Consider the following 19,782-nt stretch of genomic DNA (forward strand, 5'->3'; position numbering starts at 1 on the left):
GATTTTACCATTGGTCATGGTTTTAAACTGTAGTCTACATGGTATTCTGTTGTCTCATGTTTATATTCAGGCATTTACCAAAGCTATTGGACACTATTTTAGCTCACAATGACCAAACATCTGTGAACCTTCAATAGCTGACGATTTTAACTTGCCATTACACAATTTATGGATCTAGGAGCTTCTTGTATTACCCCATCTTTTTTTTTACTTGAGAATACTTAGCTATGCGATATAACCAGCTTTAGAAGCAGTAAATCATTCATGAACATTCAAACACAGTCTGTTTAGTTTGAATAGGCAATGTTATGGTGATCATAATTAACAAGTCTCAATGTCTGCATCTCAATATGTATTTCAGAGCTGACTGAAAACTTTAGCCCCCTTCAGCAAAAGTAGCCAGTATGCAAGGAAAAATGAGATATTGCCTGTTAATTAACTAGACAAAAGAAAACACTAATAAATATGTTTATTGAAACACAACACAACTTTTTACAGGAACATTAAAACTAAACTGTATAGATTTAAAAGAACTTACGATATAAAAAAAATGTCTTTTACTAATACTAAAAACTCATTTAAGCTAAAAACCTTGACCAAATTATGTAGATAAATTTTAGCTTTAAAAAATGGCTAACAAAGTATTAAGAACAACAAGAAAATGTGTTGTAAGAAATTGATGCCCTAACAGGCACTTTAAATCACTTAAGAAATTTTGAAAATTTTAATATGATTATTTACATTAACAAGAGCATCATAACAGTAAAAACTGAAACAATACCAGCAAAGTTCATGTAAGTTCATGTCTGGATGAAAAAAGGTCAATTTCTGAACAAAAAATAACAATTTTTTCACCACAGATTAACAAAGAAAATAACAGTGAACTAACTAGCCAAAACTGCTATATGGATGAGGCTAAGAAAGGGCAAGCCTATGTGGAGAATATTACTGGTTTAAACCAAATATGTACATCTAAGTTTTTGTCAAGTTCACACACGCTTATTTTCTTAAAACATTGATTCAACCTCATGATAAAAAGGTATATTAATTTAGTGACTATATATACTTAAAGAAAACAATCAGATACAGTACAAAATTTTAGAAATACTTGTGCACAAGCAATTAAAAGCATGAAAGATTTTACTTATAATTTCTAAAGAATGGTCAAGCTGAAAACACAAGTGGTCTTGACCGTTACTTAGAAGATAAGAATTACAAATTTATTCATGCTTTTCCATTACAAGTATCTCAATTGGAAGTGTAACAATAAGGTAAGTAAGTCTTGTCACTTGACCCCTTGGTTTCAAGAGAATAGGTCCCATTCTACCATTCAAATGCATGGAAATGTGCCATTTACTAAGTGTTGCATTAAAAATTAACAGCAAAACATCTTCCTGTGTAAAAATGCTGATGAAAAAATGACTAAAACCTATTTCAACATGATCAAGAGGTTACGAAAAGCAATAAGCAGACGATTTTTCATTGTACTGCAGTGTTTAGAGATCTCAGAAGTAAACAATAAAATGTGTATCATAATCAGATTTACTAATTCTACAACAGAAATTCTGGTAAGGAAAATGAAACTACAACAAGACTTGCGAACCCTAGATGAACTTATCTAATGCCTGAAATAAAAAAACAATTCTGGCAGTCTTGTAATAAGGATGGATATGTTGAGTATGTCAGAGACATCAACCCCATCCAGATGAAAAATTTCAGCTCAAGGCCACCAATGGGTCTTCAGTGAACAAGGAAATATTAGTATGTCCATGAGAAAAGTAACACAGAAGTCTCTTTATCAAGAATAATTCAAATTTAAATTTTCGGACAAAAATAACAACCAAATCACATAATATTAACCAAGAATTTTAACAAAAGTTACAGAGCAAGAAGCAGAAAATGTTTTAAGTGGTGCAGTATTACAAAATTGCACAAGGTAAGAAACCATTTAAAAACAAAACTGATGACAGTTAACAAATAAAAAGTGTGCTTAAAATGATTACATACTTTAACAAAACAAAATATCAAAACAAATTCTGAACACACAAGGATTTAAGATCAAATACATCGTACAATTAAAATATACATAAAGAATAGAGTATACAACTTTTGTTTGTACCAGAACAAGACTTGTAAGATCAATCATTATTTGAACTCTGAACAAGATTTGTAGCATGTAATCAAAAATACATATAGATCTTACAATACAATGAAATACCGAAAAAAAACCAAAAACAAAACAAAACAATTAGCAAAGGCATACATGGTAGAAAACTCTACATGTATAACATCTTTAAACTTGCATCACAATTGCCAATTGTGTCTTTACATACAGAATCTTAACAAAATCTTACAAATATCATTTTTCATTTTTTTCAAATGGCATTTATTATAAGGCAAGGATGAGTTGACAATGATATATATATATATATATGCCTGAGACAAATAAAAATCTACTCAGGCTAGTTGAAATTCAGTAAAATTTTGTTTGATTATATAAGAAAAATAGTTGAAATTTGCTGTTCAGGCTACAATTCTGCACTTTCTATTGGCAGAATATAACAACTAGATTATTTTGGTTATTCTGGCTTGTGGCTGTAAAAGTTTCCTTAATCTGAAAATTAAGAGAGAGATGCACAAGTCTTGCATGACTGCTGATAGATAAAAGATTTTGTATTGATGCTTACAATGTATATTACACAAGGTATACACTGGTACACTGTACAAAAAAGTTATAAGTACCACACATTGTCAACTCACCCTAGTAATGCAGTCTCCCAGTAGCTACAAGCACGAACCTTAAATGTCTGGCTTCCAGCCATTTCCTTAAGGTGCAGACTTCTGTTGTATAGTAGACTGCTTCCAATGTGTTTAATTAATTTTACATACACATTTAGTCTGGTAAGCAGTTTAACCAGGAAGAATTTTCTTCAAGATTACCTAAAATGGCAGTTAGGCATTCCATGTAAACAACCCAAAGATACATGTAATAGCACAAGAAATTTGAATTTATTTCATATTGAATACTTCCCTAATGTTTTTAAGTTTTTAATATATACATAATATTTAATGACAAAGTCCTAAATTATTATTACAAAGTGTAGGAATTTACTTGAAAAGTTTTAATACTATAACAATAGCCCATTTTTTAAAACATAATTAAAAACTATAAATTTCTGTCCCTTTACTTGATAAAATTAGATGATGGTATATCTAAAGAAAAAGCAAACATTATTTTATTAAGCCCTATCCATTCTCAAAAATAGTTCATGGCAAGATTTAAAAAAAAACAAAAAAAAACAAAAAAATTAACACTTCATTTAGTACTGAAAATAGAATTAGAATGATCCATCAGTGTTCATTGATGGCTGGTTTTCACTGAACCTTTGTAGCTATTCCCTGGACATTCATAGTCATGCTGTTACTGCTTGGTACAGGTCTTCTAAACAGTAACACATGTGGCTCTGTAAAAGACAATGTAGAACAGATACAAAGATTGTTAGAGTCAGGATAGGAATTTTTTTTGGTGAGTTTTCTTAATTAATGATGGAAGATGAATGCTAACCACGGGTTCGAAGTTGTGGTTTTCCTTCAATGGACCAGTGAATTCCAACTTGAAAGAGTCTGGGACCTTCTGCTGTTTAAAGGAAATTTGAACCCCTGCAAACATGTTGACCAGTTAATTGACTACCTGGAAATGTTTGACTGAAACATTTTTACTAGAAGGGAAGAAATACAAGTCTTGAAGGCCTAAGATTTGTCCCAATTCTAAGTTCAAATTAAGATATGAAAACTGCAGTTATATAATCATTGATTCTGTCAAAGGTATTTTAGTATTTTCAATTCATATCTTTTTAAGATTTGAACTTTAATATTTGCATATCAAATAAAATATAGTAAATTCTGGCATGTCATTCAAAGTTTAAAATAACCATTGCACTTTATTAAATCAAAGCAAAATCGTTTATAGAGGAGGAAGGTTCTTCACCGTATGACCAAATAACTAGTATATGCGAGATTTTGGATTTTTAATTAGACACTCTAAGAAAACATGCAATTTGCAATGGAAATCAGAAATTCTTTAAATATTTTAAAACTAAACACATATGATTTTTTGGAATCTAGCTACTAAGTTACCTGGTGAATGTACCATATAGTGAATCCATCCAGGTGACTGTTGGACTCCTAAATTTCTCCATTCCGATTCTGTCATTAAATGGTTCTTTGGAACTTTCTTTGCAATGTCAGGGGGCAGTATAACATGCCTACATAACAATAATGAATAACTAATTAAAGTAACATAGCCTCATTAGAACATATACATACATTAAAGGGAAAGACCACCTTTTAGTTTAGGCTTTTATGATAAATCATACCAACGTAAACAAAAATACATAATCTTTAATGCATTGATTAACTGATTTTTACCGACAGCTTCCAACTGGCTCATGACGTCACTGAGTCGGTTTGGTACTGATACAAGCACTACAAATAATATGTAAACAAATAATATCCCGTAAAATTTCTATGATCCTGTTTATCTAATCACCAGAACATATTGTCTTGTCAAGCTTACAATTACTTGAATGATAAAAGAGAAATATTCTAAAAGTTTTTTGACGGCAACATGAACATTCTAGGAAGTAGCTGTTAGATTTTCCTCAGACATACTCTAGTCTTCTAGCTGCAAATCCTGTTGTTCGTCAAAGTTGTCTGACATTTGCTTACATGTTGTGCATCAATCTCTTCTTCTGTTTATTTTGGGTTGGAATTATAGGGGAAAATTCCAGAATTTGCAATTTCAACAGACATCGTAATCAATTACCTATTTACTTTCACTTTACAAACCAACTTCCTGACGTCACAGCTGAACCGATCATGGGGCAGCATAGGCGTGGGAAATTCAAATTCCCCTTTTTATAAATCACAATTAATTAGTTAAGAAAAGGAAATAATTTTGTTTCAATTTAATTTTCATGGACATTTAACAGATTACTTTCTATATTTATGACTTGCACAATAACATGGTATTCTCCTTTAACATGACACTGTTTAGAGAGACATACAATATACATGATATAAATGAAGTTGAAAATTGGTCAAAGACAAAAATGGCAAAATTTCATTAAACAGGAAGTAGATGGCCAACAGGCCTGAAATTGATCCTCATATGGGATCCATACCTGATGCTGGATACCTAATATCAAGACATTGCAATTAGTAGTTGCTGAGAAAAGTGTATAACTAATTTTCCCCCAATCAAAATTCGCCATACCATGTGAAATTTTGTCAAATATTAGCTGATAATTTTTTCATATAATCGATTAATCAAAACAGCAAAAAAAAAAAAAAAAAAAACAACAAAAAAACCAAAACAATCTCATGTAAGTATAGAAAAAGAACAAACATGGTGAAACATAACAAATGCACCAGCATACATGTATAACCTAAATACAAAATAGTAAATATGTGTATTGTAAGATTTACCTGTATTCATATTTATCATCATAATATTTTTCAGAGTAAGAGATTTGATCCACTGGCATCTGAAAGACAAAGAGAAAACATTAAGCTATCACCCAATATGGTTCATTGTTGACAATTCACAATTGTCATCAGTCTGAAAGGACATTGTTCAGTGTCTTTTGTTACATTAATTATTTTTTTCATATTTTTTGGCTTGGTGAATTTGGAGTTTTTCTACAACCGAACTGTTTGCCACTCAGGGTGTCATTGAGGTGACAGTTTGATAATAGACCCTCCCATCTCAGTGTGGGAAACTATTTTTTTTCCCAACTTGCCATTCTGGCTAGCGGAATATTGATCTTGGTAGCCAAATAGAAATTCAACTAGCCAAATGTTTTTGTTTTTTTTGTCTGTACTATCATCTGTTTTCTCTTGGAATTGATTATCTTCTTTCTTTTTCTTTCTTCAACTATCTTTTCATTTCTTTTTAAGTTTATCAAAAACTTTTCCATTTTTGAAAATTCCCTCCCATTGAAGTTTTTCATGTACTTTACAGTAAAAAATACTCCATTTCTGAACTCATATTTTATAAATTATATTTCAACAGATTCATCATTATGAAACAAGAAAATGTTTATCATTTAGTTCTTGTTCATTTTTATTTCAACAAAAAACAACTAAGTTGCAAGGTAACATATCATAAATTACCAAGATAATTTCGTTTGACTACTAATACAACATCGGGATCGTTGTGTTGGTTTTGGCACATCCCATTTACCGGAAATTAAAATGGCAGACACTGCTTTACAAGTCAATAAAATTGTGCATATCATGCCATAATTCACTTTACATATTCAAGCTAAACTTCTTAAAATGTAGGGAACACATTTTTAATGTATGATGTTCAGGGATGTTTAACTGAATAACCTGTTGGCTGGTTAACTTTCCTTGAAACTTGCCAATCATATGACGGTCACCAAATTGACGAGTGTAAGCTAATGAGATCTCGCCAAATTAAACATCTACTAGTATTTGGCGAGCTGTCGAGCATTGGTTTCCCACACTACATCTTAAAATGTACCTGCAGCTAGTTTAGTTGATGAGTACGCTTTATAAACAGTGTACACTTCCATGAGGAAAATTTTGTGTTTCTATCCTAAATCAATATTAAAATATGAATCGAACTTTGAATACACACATGAATTTTTAGGGTACACATTAAATCACAAAGGTAAAATGATAAAAAGATTATTCCATATATGTATGTACATGTAATGTTGAGCTGATTTGAATATGTTAGTAAACACCTCTTGTCCTGACCTTGATAAAGTATGATTCACATGTGCATGTCCCTATTCTTTGTTACAAAAAAAAATCCAAATTTGTGATTGCACTTTTTTATTATATTGTAGCAGGAAGGACTACCTGCGTTGTAGAAGGTAGTGAGATTTAAATAACCAGTTAATTGACTTGGCTAAAGGATGAATTCTTTAGTAGCTGAATCGGCTTGTCACCAAGCAGTCTAGGGTTCAATTCTCGGTGGCAGAGTATAATTTTGTAAGTCAAATTATGCTCTCCCATTACAATATATACATGTACACTTTTTGTGTTTACACATTACATTTTTCAGAGTTTAATGCAATGAGACATTTTCAGTTTGAATGTGATGAATGATGCCTAGTCCCTTCCAATCCCATGCACCCCAGGGTGTATTCCAAATTTCCTCTGACCTTGAACCCTCCTCTTTTTATTTACATGTATACTCGGCGTCACATAAATAAGATACTGTTAAACTTTGAATAAAAATATTTTCTACGACTTTATTGACACCTACCGTCGTTTAAATTGTCTTAAATGACTTGCTCATTCGTTTAGCCAAACGGCTTCTCCCTAAACATTGAATCGTTAAATTCCGGTCAGATTTTAATTCTCGGTGCCAATATTTACATTGTAAAAAGTCGGCCATGTTTACAGCGATCGGGTTGCTAGGAGATGTTGTTTAAGTTTAAATGGTTTGTCCAAAAACCGAAGAACCCAGAATGCATTTCGGCGTTATTTCAGATCAGTGTTCTAGGATTTTTTGCTCTACTGAACTTTCCAAGGGAAAGTTGCTTACAAAAAATCACTTTCCCACATTTCAGTTTGACTTTCCCCTACATTTGAAATTTAAAGGTAAATATTATAAGTGCTAATCCTTTCTAAGAATCAGATTTGCTTATAACAGTGAAGGTAACTATTTTGTAAATAGATTTGAGAAAACAAGCTGAATCATGATTTTGAACAAACGATGGACTAAAATGGGCAGCTGGCATGTCTGTTTCTTTTAAAAGTTAGCACTTAAAGAGTTTAAGTAAATAAACAATCAATTTAAAATTCATTTATTTATCCTCTGGTTCCAATTCACGATTTTTTCTAGGCTCTGATAGGATTGGATTTATTTGATGTCCCTTCACATGTTTAGTCCCCTTTGAAAAAAACTAATTCCGGATTTTCCGATTTTACCGTCACGATGCAATTTTAGTAATCAAGTCTCGAAAGCGTATTACTGCAATGACCGTTATGACTAAAAGAAGCGCTGTTAAGACAACGATTCAAAATAACAAACTTGTCAACTTCACGATCTAATTTAAGATGCTTTACTTTAATAAAATCCCCGGGGATGATTTTAGAGATAAACGGAGAGTAATGGGAAAGCTTAATATCATTTTCAACAATCCCGAACTTTAAAAATTACTTCCCCACGGGTCAGTAGGTATGAAATTATGACTTTCCCGACCTCAAAAATTACTTTCCACGGGTGACGGGAAATGGGAATCCTAGAACACTGCAGATATCTCGGATTTATTTTACGCGAACAACATACAATACCGAGAAGTTGATCAAGCAGACGATTGTCACCGGAGTTCGACGGGAACTTACGAACTTTGTTTGTAAATAAGTCGTACCGTAGAAACCAACATGGCGGATGTTAGTATGGGATTTTCCCGTAAGGATTTGTTACGCATGATTTATGCTAATAAGCGACTCGTTGGTACTAACACGTCAGGCATATATGCGAACTATCTTCAGATTAAATAAAAGAGAGACAACTCTAGCAGTAAGTCCCGACGGTTTAAAAAGTAGTGCTTCAATTCGAAAATGTGTTGTATGTGACGTCGAGTATAGATATTGGAATGCTGGTATATCAATATCCAAATTAAAATATGGAGGGTAGAATGGTCTGAGGAAATTAAGACTGCAGTGGTTTTTATGCTAAACAGGACAATCTGGATTAATTTGGAACCACACATTCAGTACATGTGACAAAAAAATCCGAATCAATGTTCTGAGAGACGTTTTAACACATTCCCAGATGCTTCAACTCAATCATGAACATTTGGCACTTTTATTTACTGCAAAGGTGGCAATTATTGGTTTACAATCATTTCTCCAGAACTAGTTCAATTTCATATGCATTTATACTTGTTCTAAATGAGGTGTCAGACATGCATGATGCACTGATCGAATATTTGCCTACTTTTAAGCACTTCCAACAGTTTTGTTTTATACTTATACAAAGTGCTCCTAAAAGAATGCAATATTACTGATTAACTTATCAAATAAATGGAAATGTTAAAATAAGTACCTTTCTACCAGATAAGGCGGTCAAATCTTGTGGGTACTTGGTTGTTTATCCTTGAACTTGAGAATGAGCAGACGACAAAACGACCCACTAGAGGACTTTTTGACGAAAAAATAAGTTCAACAATTATTTTGACCGAAATAATTGGCAAACAGTGATGATAAAGGTCTCATTTTACAAGAATTTTCGTCTCTTATGGAATATCATTGAGAGGATAATGAGTCCGAACTTCATTTGTCTTGAATATTCTTTCAAATTCTGGCGCAAACTTGAAATAACGCGAGAAAATTCGTGAATGGTTGGACTAAAATGAATAAATGAATGATCTTTCACAGAAATTTTACCCAATTCGCTAAATACCAGAAGTCAAAAAATAGAAGATATCTAGATTTAACATTGATAATGATTAATTATTTTATTCTTAGACCGGGATCGTTTTCAATTATTTATATATCGTAAAAAAGTCTTCCGTAAACTAAAGGAAAGAACGATAACTCTGGTTAAGAAAACCAAGTATGGCGAATCTCTTGAGGTGATTGCTTTACATAAGTCTAAACTTTACCTATTATATTGTGCACTAATTGTCATTTCAACTGCCTGCATGCGCTCTATCAATATGAGCATTTGGTCAAATGCATTGTCAATAATTTGTCGAGTACTGAAGCAGGAAAAACAAATTGTGCAGTATTTTTTAAGGTTCAAGGACACAGTTCTGACAAGGTGCCCCCTACTTCAAGAATATTTTAAAGCACTGCTCATGTGTGACTGGTTAAAGTACTGGCAGAAAAAAACTAGAGATCTGAATATTGTAAAATTTTATCTTCTAACTGTGTCATTATTGACAGGATACAAATCCAAATGTAACTCTTGACGTCTTGTCTACACTACACTACAGACTATACTGAAGTATCTAAATGTAATGTATTATTTGCAGTCTTTCGAAGGTTTCGTCGGACCATTGGATATCACCCATAAAAATGTGACGGGACTGGTTAAAACAATCTGGAACGCCAGACTGGAAGTCTGGAAAATTTTGGATATTAGTCATTCTTGATTCAGGTCAAAATGGCTGGTAAAACTTGGTTTGGTCCTGAAAATAGTATGTCATCACAGGACTGAATGTCCTGGAAAAAAAAACCAACCTTTGGAAAGACTGTATTTGTCTCCCTTCTAAGTCCTCACTTGTATTTTGTGACATGACATGTTATTGAAAGAGATTTGAGATTTTATCAGATATACTATGTAGCATACAATGGCACAATTCTCTCACACATTTGGTTTAAGTCACACATTTTGAAACTGATTTGGCTTCATTTTCCCTTGACAAACTCCTCCCAAATCTCATGCATTGGCTTCTTTAAAATTAAGCTTGACAGTGGGATACAGTAAAATTTAACCCCATAAACAGCCATTTGTTATCCCAAACTTATTTGTCAATGTATTAACATACAATGTGTTTAAATATTAAAATTGCCACTTTCCTCCAACTTGTGTCCTTAGAAACAACCCCCAGTCATATGTTAACTTTTCGGTTTTCCTGGAATATACTCATCTCATGTGAAGTTCCTTTTGTTTTGATATTTACATGTTCCAATGGAAATCTTGATAAAAATTTCTTGTATATAAAAATCCCTCCAATCCTAAAAAAAATTGTTATTTAAAGAAGATTTAAATAAATCTAGTTTGTACTTATGTCTCCTGCTTAAAATTTCAAAATTCTGGAATATTTTGCAATATGACTGATTGACCATTGTTATTGTTTTGCCTAAGGTGACAGAAATGTTAAATTGTGTGTTTTCTGCTCATGTGATAATATTCATTCCTTTCTGTTGATTATCCTATTCATTATTTATACTGATTTACAAATAAGGAATTTCCAATACAGGATTTCAAGTACTTCTCTGTCCAAGAATCAGGAAAATGTGTATAAGGTGTGGCACATGATGAAAAATATTGCATTACCAGTATTGAAGTATTTTTACCTCATAACATCCAGAATTAACCATCAAAGCATTTTTTAAGTTTGTCCTTTAAAATATTGAAAGGTAAAATTTAGTAGGAATGTACATGAAAATAGTGGGAAAATTTTCCCACACTTTTTCTCTATATAAGCAGTAAAAAATATTCACAGATGCTTCTTGAAGGATTTATTTAAATAGTGTTATGATTGTTTTCTAGATGTATTAAATACATGTATATTTGAGGCAAGAAGACCAAATTGATAAAGAGTAAATGACCATATTAGGGCTTGATTTCTAGATGATAATTTTAGAAAAAGGAAATGGATCTCTAAAGATGTAAATGTACCACAAGGTGCCATACCCTCAAAAGATGATTCAGATTGTTTTTGGAGGTTTTGATTCAGTTGACTGGAACCATTTTTAGAATTAGGGGCCAAAAAGAACAAGTTTAAATGATGGGTCCATACTTGCCTCAACTTTTCAACTTTAAACCTCTGTGGTTCAAGCAGGGTTAAATATTAGGAAATACAAGCTGGTAGCCCAGACCAATATTTTTGTTTACTATTTTCCAATGTTCAACTAAATTTTATATATATATATATACTATCCATATTCCTAATGGGGAATATCAAGCAATGTAAAAAAGCAAGTCTGTGTAAAATCCTGCAGGTTTATATTTCAAAATTTCTTAGATTCACAATATGGTGTATAACTAGTACTTAACATCAGATATGATTTTTCTGAAGAGGTTATATAGTATGTACATAATGCTGAAGTTAAATTCTCAAATTATACAGTCTTTCTAGAATGCTTTTATTTTAGAAATATTATTGCATTTAATTCATGTATTAATTTTAATTTTGTAGGCAAATTGGAAGACGAAGTTTGCTGTTACACAGTCATGGCACATTCTTACAGAAAAGGTACAATGTATAATGTGTCTATGCTAAGTGTCATAATACAGTTATCAAACAAGAAATTCATCTCTAGAATTTTTCTTATGCTTACTTCCCCTTGATTTTGTGAGAAAAAAAATCAATTTCAAAGTCAAAACAAATACTGTTATAGTATCACAGCGTCATGCAGGCTCAAAATCGATCGCAGGGTTAAGGGCATATCCCTTTAGTACCCATGAATATTTTTAGATCAATCCTGAGCTACCGAAACAAATGCTACATTTTACATGTAATTAAAGTTTATCAATGTGATTACCAAAAGGCACTACCAATGAGCTTAGGCCAAAGAAAAAAAATGTGTGTTTGCTGTCACATGCTGAAAAAAAATAGGGTCGGTAGGTCATATTTTTTTTTGTTTGGCCGTCATTGTTGTTTAATACGATAAATACCAGTACTGGCGAAAAAGCAGAAATTTCCGGAATTTCAGAAAATTGCAGATAAAAAAGGGTCGCAGCGATAAATGAGGGTTTGTCAGGTGACCGTAAACACACTTTTTTTTTGGCTTCAGTATACAGACACTGTTTTAATCCTATTTGTATAGGAATTTCTACTTTTTTATCTTAAATTTCAGTATCAAATTTTACAGATTTATGTCTGAGCAGGCAGAAAATTGTGTTTTGTTTTTTTTTTTTAGATCTTAACCTTCTAATTCCTATTTATTTCCCAATTTTCCTGCTTCTTTCACAATGTCAGAGCTAAATCATGTCAGAGTATAGTGGTTAACTTCAGTACCATAAAAAAGATCTTTCCCAATTGTAAGTACCGAGCACAAATAACTTTTCCCTGCAAAACTTCCATTTCCTTAGAGGAAATTGGAAAGGGGATTTTTTAAGTTCCGATATCACCCACTTACATCTGTGAATTTTTTCATTTTCAAGTCATAGACATTTCAAGACCAACTCATTGTATTGTCTTACAACTAATATTAGAACATGTAAATACTTGATTGGACAAAAAATGTTGCTTTTTGTTTTTTAGTGTTCAGCCTATGGGGTCAGCTGTTGCATATGACGAGATGAGACAGTTCTGGGATAAAAACAGGAAACTTAACAGACCATTATCTCCTCATTTGTCAATTTACAAGTAAGGAAGACTATATCACAACCTTCAACAACAGTTACAAGAAAAATTAGTCAACATTTCTTTTACAACTCTCCTTGTAATACTTTGATAATTACAGACCATAATAAAATCCATATTCAACAATATTATAACAAAGAAATTACAAAAGTAAGTGTAACATGGTAAAAAAAATTGTTACTTGGCTTTGTATGTAAAGTGAAGTAATGATCATTTGAGGGGAATATGTGAAATCAAAGTCAGTGATTTTTCTAGGCTTAGTCATTTTGGTCAATGATTAATCATTTTCTCAAGTGACTAAAGCTTTTTCATGGATTTTGACCCATTTTAGTCAAAATTTATATGTGTTTGTACATAATCTCAAATAGTAACTAAAGCTTTTGAAATCCTGGCAAAAACACGGGGTTAAAGGAAGATATAATTTGATTGAGTCCTAGTTTTTTTCATACCTTAGAAATAAATTTGTAGGACCTCATACAAGATACATGTACAAAAATCCTATTTACCATAAATTTTATTTGAACTGCTCTTTTCTGATACAGTACTATATTTGTTTTTCCCTTTTTTTTTTTCAGACCACAGTTGACTTCTATGTTGTCATTATGTCATAGAGTCACAGGGATTGTGATGGCAGTCAGTAAGTAATAAAAATGTAGTTCCCCTAAAAATACTGTCACAAGGCTGATAAAGACTCCATACTCCTTCCAAATTCTAATGTTGGAGTTGAATTATCCCCCATTGTCTTCATTAACAACATAACCTTAATACACTCTGGGAGTTGTGCGTATGACTGACACCAATAGCCGGGTTCTTACTCCTCCCAAAAAATAGCAAGTCCCAGGACTTCAATAACCGGGTTCTCACTCCTCCCAAAAAATAGCAAGTCGCAGGACTCCCTTGCCACAAAAATGACAAGTCCTGTAAGGAATTCAGAGTGTCTCAAGTAAAGTGAAGGGTCTTATGTTATATGTGCATGTGTTTTTGTTTTGTTTGTTAGTAACACATGTTCATGTGCGGTAGTTTATTTGTAACATGGTTTATTGGTACCAAATGATAGCAAATCCTTTTCAACCCAAACCTGGAAAGAATTATTTTAAGCATGCACTTTTTAAGTTAGCTCTCTATGTAGAAATCTGCCCTACATTACACCAATGTGTCCTACTTAGCTACTTCAGAACACCTGTGTGATCTTTTGGACCCTGCCTTTCAAATTTGAATAGCTGTCAATTATGATGGCCTTAGCCTTCATATCATGTCATCCACCAGTGTGTTTAGGTAGCTTGTATTTTATATGAAAGTGATTTACTTGTTTCTGATTGGATAACATTGTTCATTTTATTTAAATATTCACAGACCAAGCCTCTTTTTAGTTTCGATTACTTAATGGAACTGAATGCTGAGACTTCTTTTAAAAAGGATTTGATGCTCATACATGTACATTGTTAAACTGAGATTTTTACTAGCTGGTGTAGTTTTAAGAGCTTAAAGTTTGGTAATATTCATTACACTTTTGCAACATGGCCACATTTTCAACTTGCAGTATAAATGCATGCACCAGTCCTTCATAGGACCTTCTTAATATTAAACAGTTTTTTTTTTTAAAAAGTTGTTAAAGAAATATTGTAAAATGATTGTAAATACTAGTATCATTTTTATTTTTTTTCTTTGGTTTACAGTGACTGTGTATATAAGATACCTTAAAATGTAAACTTTAAAATGTACCAGTATAGAAAATTTAGCAATGATTTAAATGGCCGCAGTGATTTGTATTTACTTGACCTTTGGAGGTTAAAGTCACCATAATTGACAGCTATTCAAATTTAAAAGGCAGTGTCCAAAAGATCACACTGATGTTCTGAAGTAGTTAAGTAGGACACATTGGTGTAATGTAGGGCAGATCTCTACATAGATTTGTATTGAAATTGCAACTGGTCTGCTTCAACTAGCTGTAATATTTATTTGATCTAGAGATACTGAATGCATAGTCCTATAAGTTAAACCAAATTATTCATCAAACAATACTTTTGAAATTTTAAGTTAAAATGACTACAACTACATCACAAATTACTTTACAGCAATGTTAGTAAAATATCTTAAGATTAAAGCCGGAGCAATAACTCCTTGCAGTAAAATATTTAAGATTAATGTCGGAGCAATAACTTTTTGAAGTAAAATATCTAAAATTAAAACTGACGCAATCAACTTTTTGCAGTAAAATATCTAAGATTAAAGCCGGAGCAATAACTCCTTGCAGTAAAATATTTAAGATTAAAGCCGGAGCAATAACTCCTTGCTGTAAAATATTTAAGATTAATGTCGGAGCTATAACTTTTTGAAGTAAAATATCTAAAATTAAAACTGATGCAATAACTTTTTGCAGTAAAATTTCTAAGATTAAAACTAAAGCAATAACTCTGCAAAGAATGATATGGAAAATTCAAATTGGTCAAATGTGATCAGAACACATCATGATGATACAGCACAGAAATTCAAAATTGGTCAAATGGCCATCAAAACACATCATCAACATAAAATTGGTTAAAATCCATTTATAAATAAAGGTATGAAAGCACTTGCAATGTAACTCAGGCAGATGCATATTTCTAATGTTCTTGACCATGCTGTTAAATTTGTTTATTTCATGTAATCTTTTCTAAGCTATCAAGTTTTCTGATATGACTTTATATGTATTTGTAGCTGTCCCAAGTGTTGCTGCAGCACTTTTGGTAGCACCAGGAGATTTTGAGTCATACCTCAGGATGATAAATGATGCCAGCATGGGTCCTGCAATTATCACCACAGCAAAATATATCCTTGGATTTCCTGTAATTTACCATTATATTAATGGAATCAGACATCTTGTAAGTATGAAAGTGGAAAAACACTTGCAATAAGAAAAATTGACACATGAGCAATAGAAATCTAAGACATTCTGGCACATAATGTATCATTGGTAGACATTTGAGTTTGGCAGTATTTCAGTTATGCTTAACCATTTTGTTAAGACTGAATGGTGAAATATTTCTTGTCCTCTGTACATCATGTGAAGATTTGAGTAGGTGTTTCAGCAGGACATTGTAGTCCTATTTATAGATAAGTCTTCTTTCCAATTTTTTTCAGTATTAGAAAAATTTCCTGTTAGTTTTCAAGTTGTAAATGATTTATTTTATGGAGTAAATCTTTTGAATAAAATCTTTGATTTTTGGCAGAATTTCACTGAGTGAAAATGGGGTTATAGTACAGTAAGGGGCAGGGGAAAATTATTTCTGTAGCAATTTTCTCAGCAACTACTAATCGCAACCATCTCATTTTGCATTTTACAGGAAGTCATTCTTCATCATATTTCAAATGTTATTTTCACACCTTGTTGGGTTGTGCTCAAATGTCCATCAAAAAGTTTGTCCTGATACTATTATTGATAATTTTATGATAGGATTAAAATCAGTACATGCAATAAAATATGCTTAGTAAAATATATAAGTGGAGGGGTGTTTTATACACCCACTCAACTTGTTGGTAGTATATTGGAATCACCTGTCCATCGTCATTCCCTCAATTCAAATTTCATCTCCATAATGGATGAATTGATTTCAAATTTGGTGTGTTGCTTTATAATAGATAGAGCATAGGCTGTAAGAGATTTTGGATGCTGTCCACAATCCACTGCCTGTATGTCAAAGCCTGCAACTTCATGTTTTTCTTGATGCTGTAGAAAATTTTTTAAAAACATGGTAAAAAATCACACATAATATTTCTTAATTCAAAGCAGTGTTATAAGAATAGATAAATGTATTGTACTTGAAAACATATTTTGTATACCCTAAGAAATCATAAAATCTCCACATTTTTGCCTTGAAAAAATAGAAATTTTTTGAAGATGGGGTGCAAATATACATCAAAATGTATACACTGTATATGCAATACCTAAAAAATTGGGGAGAAAAAACACTGAGGACAACAGATTTATATAGAGTTGACTGAAGAATGTGTTGTTAACTTTAAAATTACCATTCTATTTTCCGAAAATATTTAAAAAATCAAACATCCACTAATTGACTGGTTCCTTACTATGAAACATTTACCACCAAATCAGTCCTGCCATCTTTTATCTTAATTATTGAGATAACTGTTTGGCTAAAGAGTAATCAAAGGAACCAAGATTTTAGCAAATATTAAAAGAATGTAATCCAAGGACAAAGACCAGTCATTGAAAACAGACAAAGACAACAAAGAACATAAAATAACCAAAATAATACATATAAAGTAACAAAAGTAAATGAGCAACTAAAGTTATAGATCTGCCATTACTGGTTATGGTCTTTAGTGCAGTATTTTTCATGTCAGGGTCAAAATAAGTGTAGTAATAGTTTTATAGATTATCTCACGTTGATTAAATTATTTAGAAATTTTTTCATCAGACCTTGATGAATTATTGCCAAAAAATGCTGGTACTGATCTGTTGATTCACCATGAATTATTAGAAAACAAATTCAGCTGAAATCCATTTTAAAAAAATACAAAATTCAATTTATTTTTGCTAAACAATAAAAACTAACACATGCACACAAATTTGGTGAGTGAGTCCACTGGCAAAAACAAAAAGAAAAAAAGGTATCTCAGATCTCCTGAATACCTTATATTTTTATGGTATAGCCCTAAAATTTTGTAATATCATTTATTTAATTTATTTTTTATACATTTGTTTAGCTTATTTTTCTTTCATCTTTCAGGCCTGGGACTGGGCTTTAGGGTTCAGTTTGAAAGACACTTACCAAACTGGCTGGTTTGTTTTTGGCCTGTCATGGCTTGTTACAGCAGCTGCAGTCCATTTATTATAAACCTGTGATAGAAGAATATAGACTGTGCTTCATTCATTTCTAGTGACAGTGCTTACACCTTTTTATACTGAAAGATATGATTTGGAACATTTTGGATCTACCTTCATCCATATTAATATTTTTGTTGCAATATTCTTGCAAAAAAAATTATTGTACAACTTATGATGTACAGTGTTTTATTGTACCCTTTTTAAGCACAGTTAAAATGTTCTAAAAAAATTACTTAATTGTTGGTGCAATAGAAAATGAAGATTGCAAAATAATTTCCATATCTCTCCAATGGTGATTTCAATATTCTTATACTAGAATCCCCCACAACGCTTTCTAAAAAAATACAATAACTTTATTTTGTATTTTAGAAATCAAGTATGATCACTCCTTTATCACTAGAAGAGTTATGTCAGAATCCTGCTTTTAGGATGAACCTGTTGTATTCATTGTTTGTAGTATGGCATTTGTTTCAAATATTTGCCAGATATGGCTGTTGAGAAGATATTATTTTTTATATATTGTTTCAGATTTGTTTATGCTCCATCTATAATTACTATAAATGTTAACCATGTATATTACTTGTGAAAACCTTTTGTACAGGCTTTCTTGCAACATCCCTTCAGTCAAAAAGGTAGGTGTCTGTTAATAAAATTACATCTGTAAAATTCTGTTGAAATTTTAAACATAACTTTCTTATTTCCTTTAAAATCTCTGTGTACTTTAGGTATACTTCAACAGTGTGAATTAAGTAATGTGTTCGATATTTATTTACCTGCAGTACTATGCTTTTGCTTTTGAAATTTGAAATTAGTAAAAATGTAGGTCTGCAAATAAACAATATAGACCCTCAGGATGTGTTGATAAGTTGTGGTTGTACTTAGACCAGTTGTTTTCTGCTGAAAGTATGCTTTTTAACCCACAATTTATTTGTTGTCGTCACCCATGCCTTTGTCCATAACCACTTGTTTTTATGTAATACTTTGGTTATTAATTAATGGATCTTGATGAAATTTCTATACAAGGTTTAAAGGTTGCAGTTTCATAAAAGGAAGGTTGGTGTTGATTTTGGGGTTTAGATTAAGTCCCCAAAGTCTCATGAAATAAGGAATGTAAGTCACTGATTAATTCCACAAAAAAATTGCAAGTGTAAAATTAGTTGTAAGCTATGATGTCATTATACTTAGATCTTTTAATACTTTAAATCTTTCAGTTGAAGTGACATAATTCAGAAGTGATGTATGCAGTTAGAATGAGATTGTTTGCACTTTGAACTCGCATGCCCAACAAGTGTTGTAGGAAGGGTTGCATATATTCTCATTGTTCAAGACATCAGCCATATAACAACATAACAATGCACAAGTTAAATTTGTGCACTGAGTCACATGATTAGACTACAATCCCCAGAAGGAGTCAAAAAGGGGCCCAAAGTGGGGTTTGTAAATTCTAACTATAGAATTGAAGGTATAAGTAATCTACATTTTGTACCACAAAGGAAATGTGGGGTTTAATTTTGGGATAATGTCCTTAATTATGAATCATTTCGGGCGAAGACAATTTTTTTGGTTTCCAGATAATTAGTTTACTGAATTTCTATGAAACTACTTTTCTAACCTAGCCAAGAACAAACTTTTTTCTCTTGTTTTCAGACAGTAACAATAAAAAGTGAAGGCCTCATGTTGATTCATATGAAGCAAAATTAATATCATTGGATGTGCCGGTATATAAATGGGGATAATCTCAACTGGAACATTCTACATGATGCAAGCTGAGCTCTTATACATGAGTTATTGCCCTTTTATTTCAAAATTGACAGTTTTCACATTTTTTCAGCTTTTGCCAGAAACAATTTCATACACTAAAGAATGTTA

At 31.9% G+C, this 19,782-nt stretch overlaps 2 protein-coding genes across 3 annotated transcripts; one reads left to right on the forward strand and one right to left on the reverse strand.

Annotated features, from left to right (window-relative positions):
• Window positions 1–452: 452 nt before the first annotated feature.
• On the reverse strand, window positions 453–9,156 carry LOC148617851 (cyclin-dependent kinases regulatory subunit-like). The gene is made up of 4 exons (XM_088585453.1): window positions 9,092–9,156; window positions 5,488–5,546; window positions 4,138–4,265; window positions 453–3,464 (listed from the first exon to the last, which is right to left on the reverse strand). The coding sequence occupies exons 2-4, from the start codon at window positions 5,544–5,546 to the stop codon at window positions 3,376–3,378; spliced, it is 276 nt and encodes a 91-aa protein (XP_088441579.1). The 5' UTR covers window positions 9,092–9,156; the 3' UTR covers window positions 453–3,375.
• A 321-nt stretch (window positions 9,157–9,477) lies between these two features.
• LOC148617852 (succinate dehydrogenase cytochrome b560 subunit, mitochondrial-like) lies at window positions 9,478–18,764 on the forward strand. Of its 2 annotated transcripts, none has more exons than XM_088585451.1 (6): window positions 9,478–9,620; window positions 11,916–11,972; window positions 12,984–13,088; window positions 13,661–13,722; window positions 15,783–15,946; window positions 17,816–18,764. In XM_088585451.1, exons 1-6 carry the CDS (start codon window positions 9,604–9,606, stop codon window positions 17,921–17,923), a joined length of 513 nt encoding a protein of 170 aa, XP_088441577.1. In that variant the 5' UTR covers window positions 9,478–9,603; the 3' UTR covers window positions 17,924–18,764. The 2 variants fall into 2 exon arrangements, with proteins under 2 accessions (XP_088441577.1, XP_088441578.1); XM_088585452.1 differs by lacking the exon at window positions 9,478–9,620 and adding an exon at window positions 9,789–10,004.
• Window positions 18,765–19,782: the final 1,018 nt, after the last annotated feature.

The sequence above is a fragment of the Perna viridis genome, chromosome 5 (assembly GCF_037379345.1).
Source record: "Perna viridis isolate PV_CMFRI_1.1 ecotype Kerala chromosome 5, ASM3737934v1, whole genome shotgun sequence".
Lineage (NCBI taxonomy): Eukaryota > Metazoa > Mollusca > Bivalvia > Mytilida > Mytilidae > Perna > Perna viridis.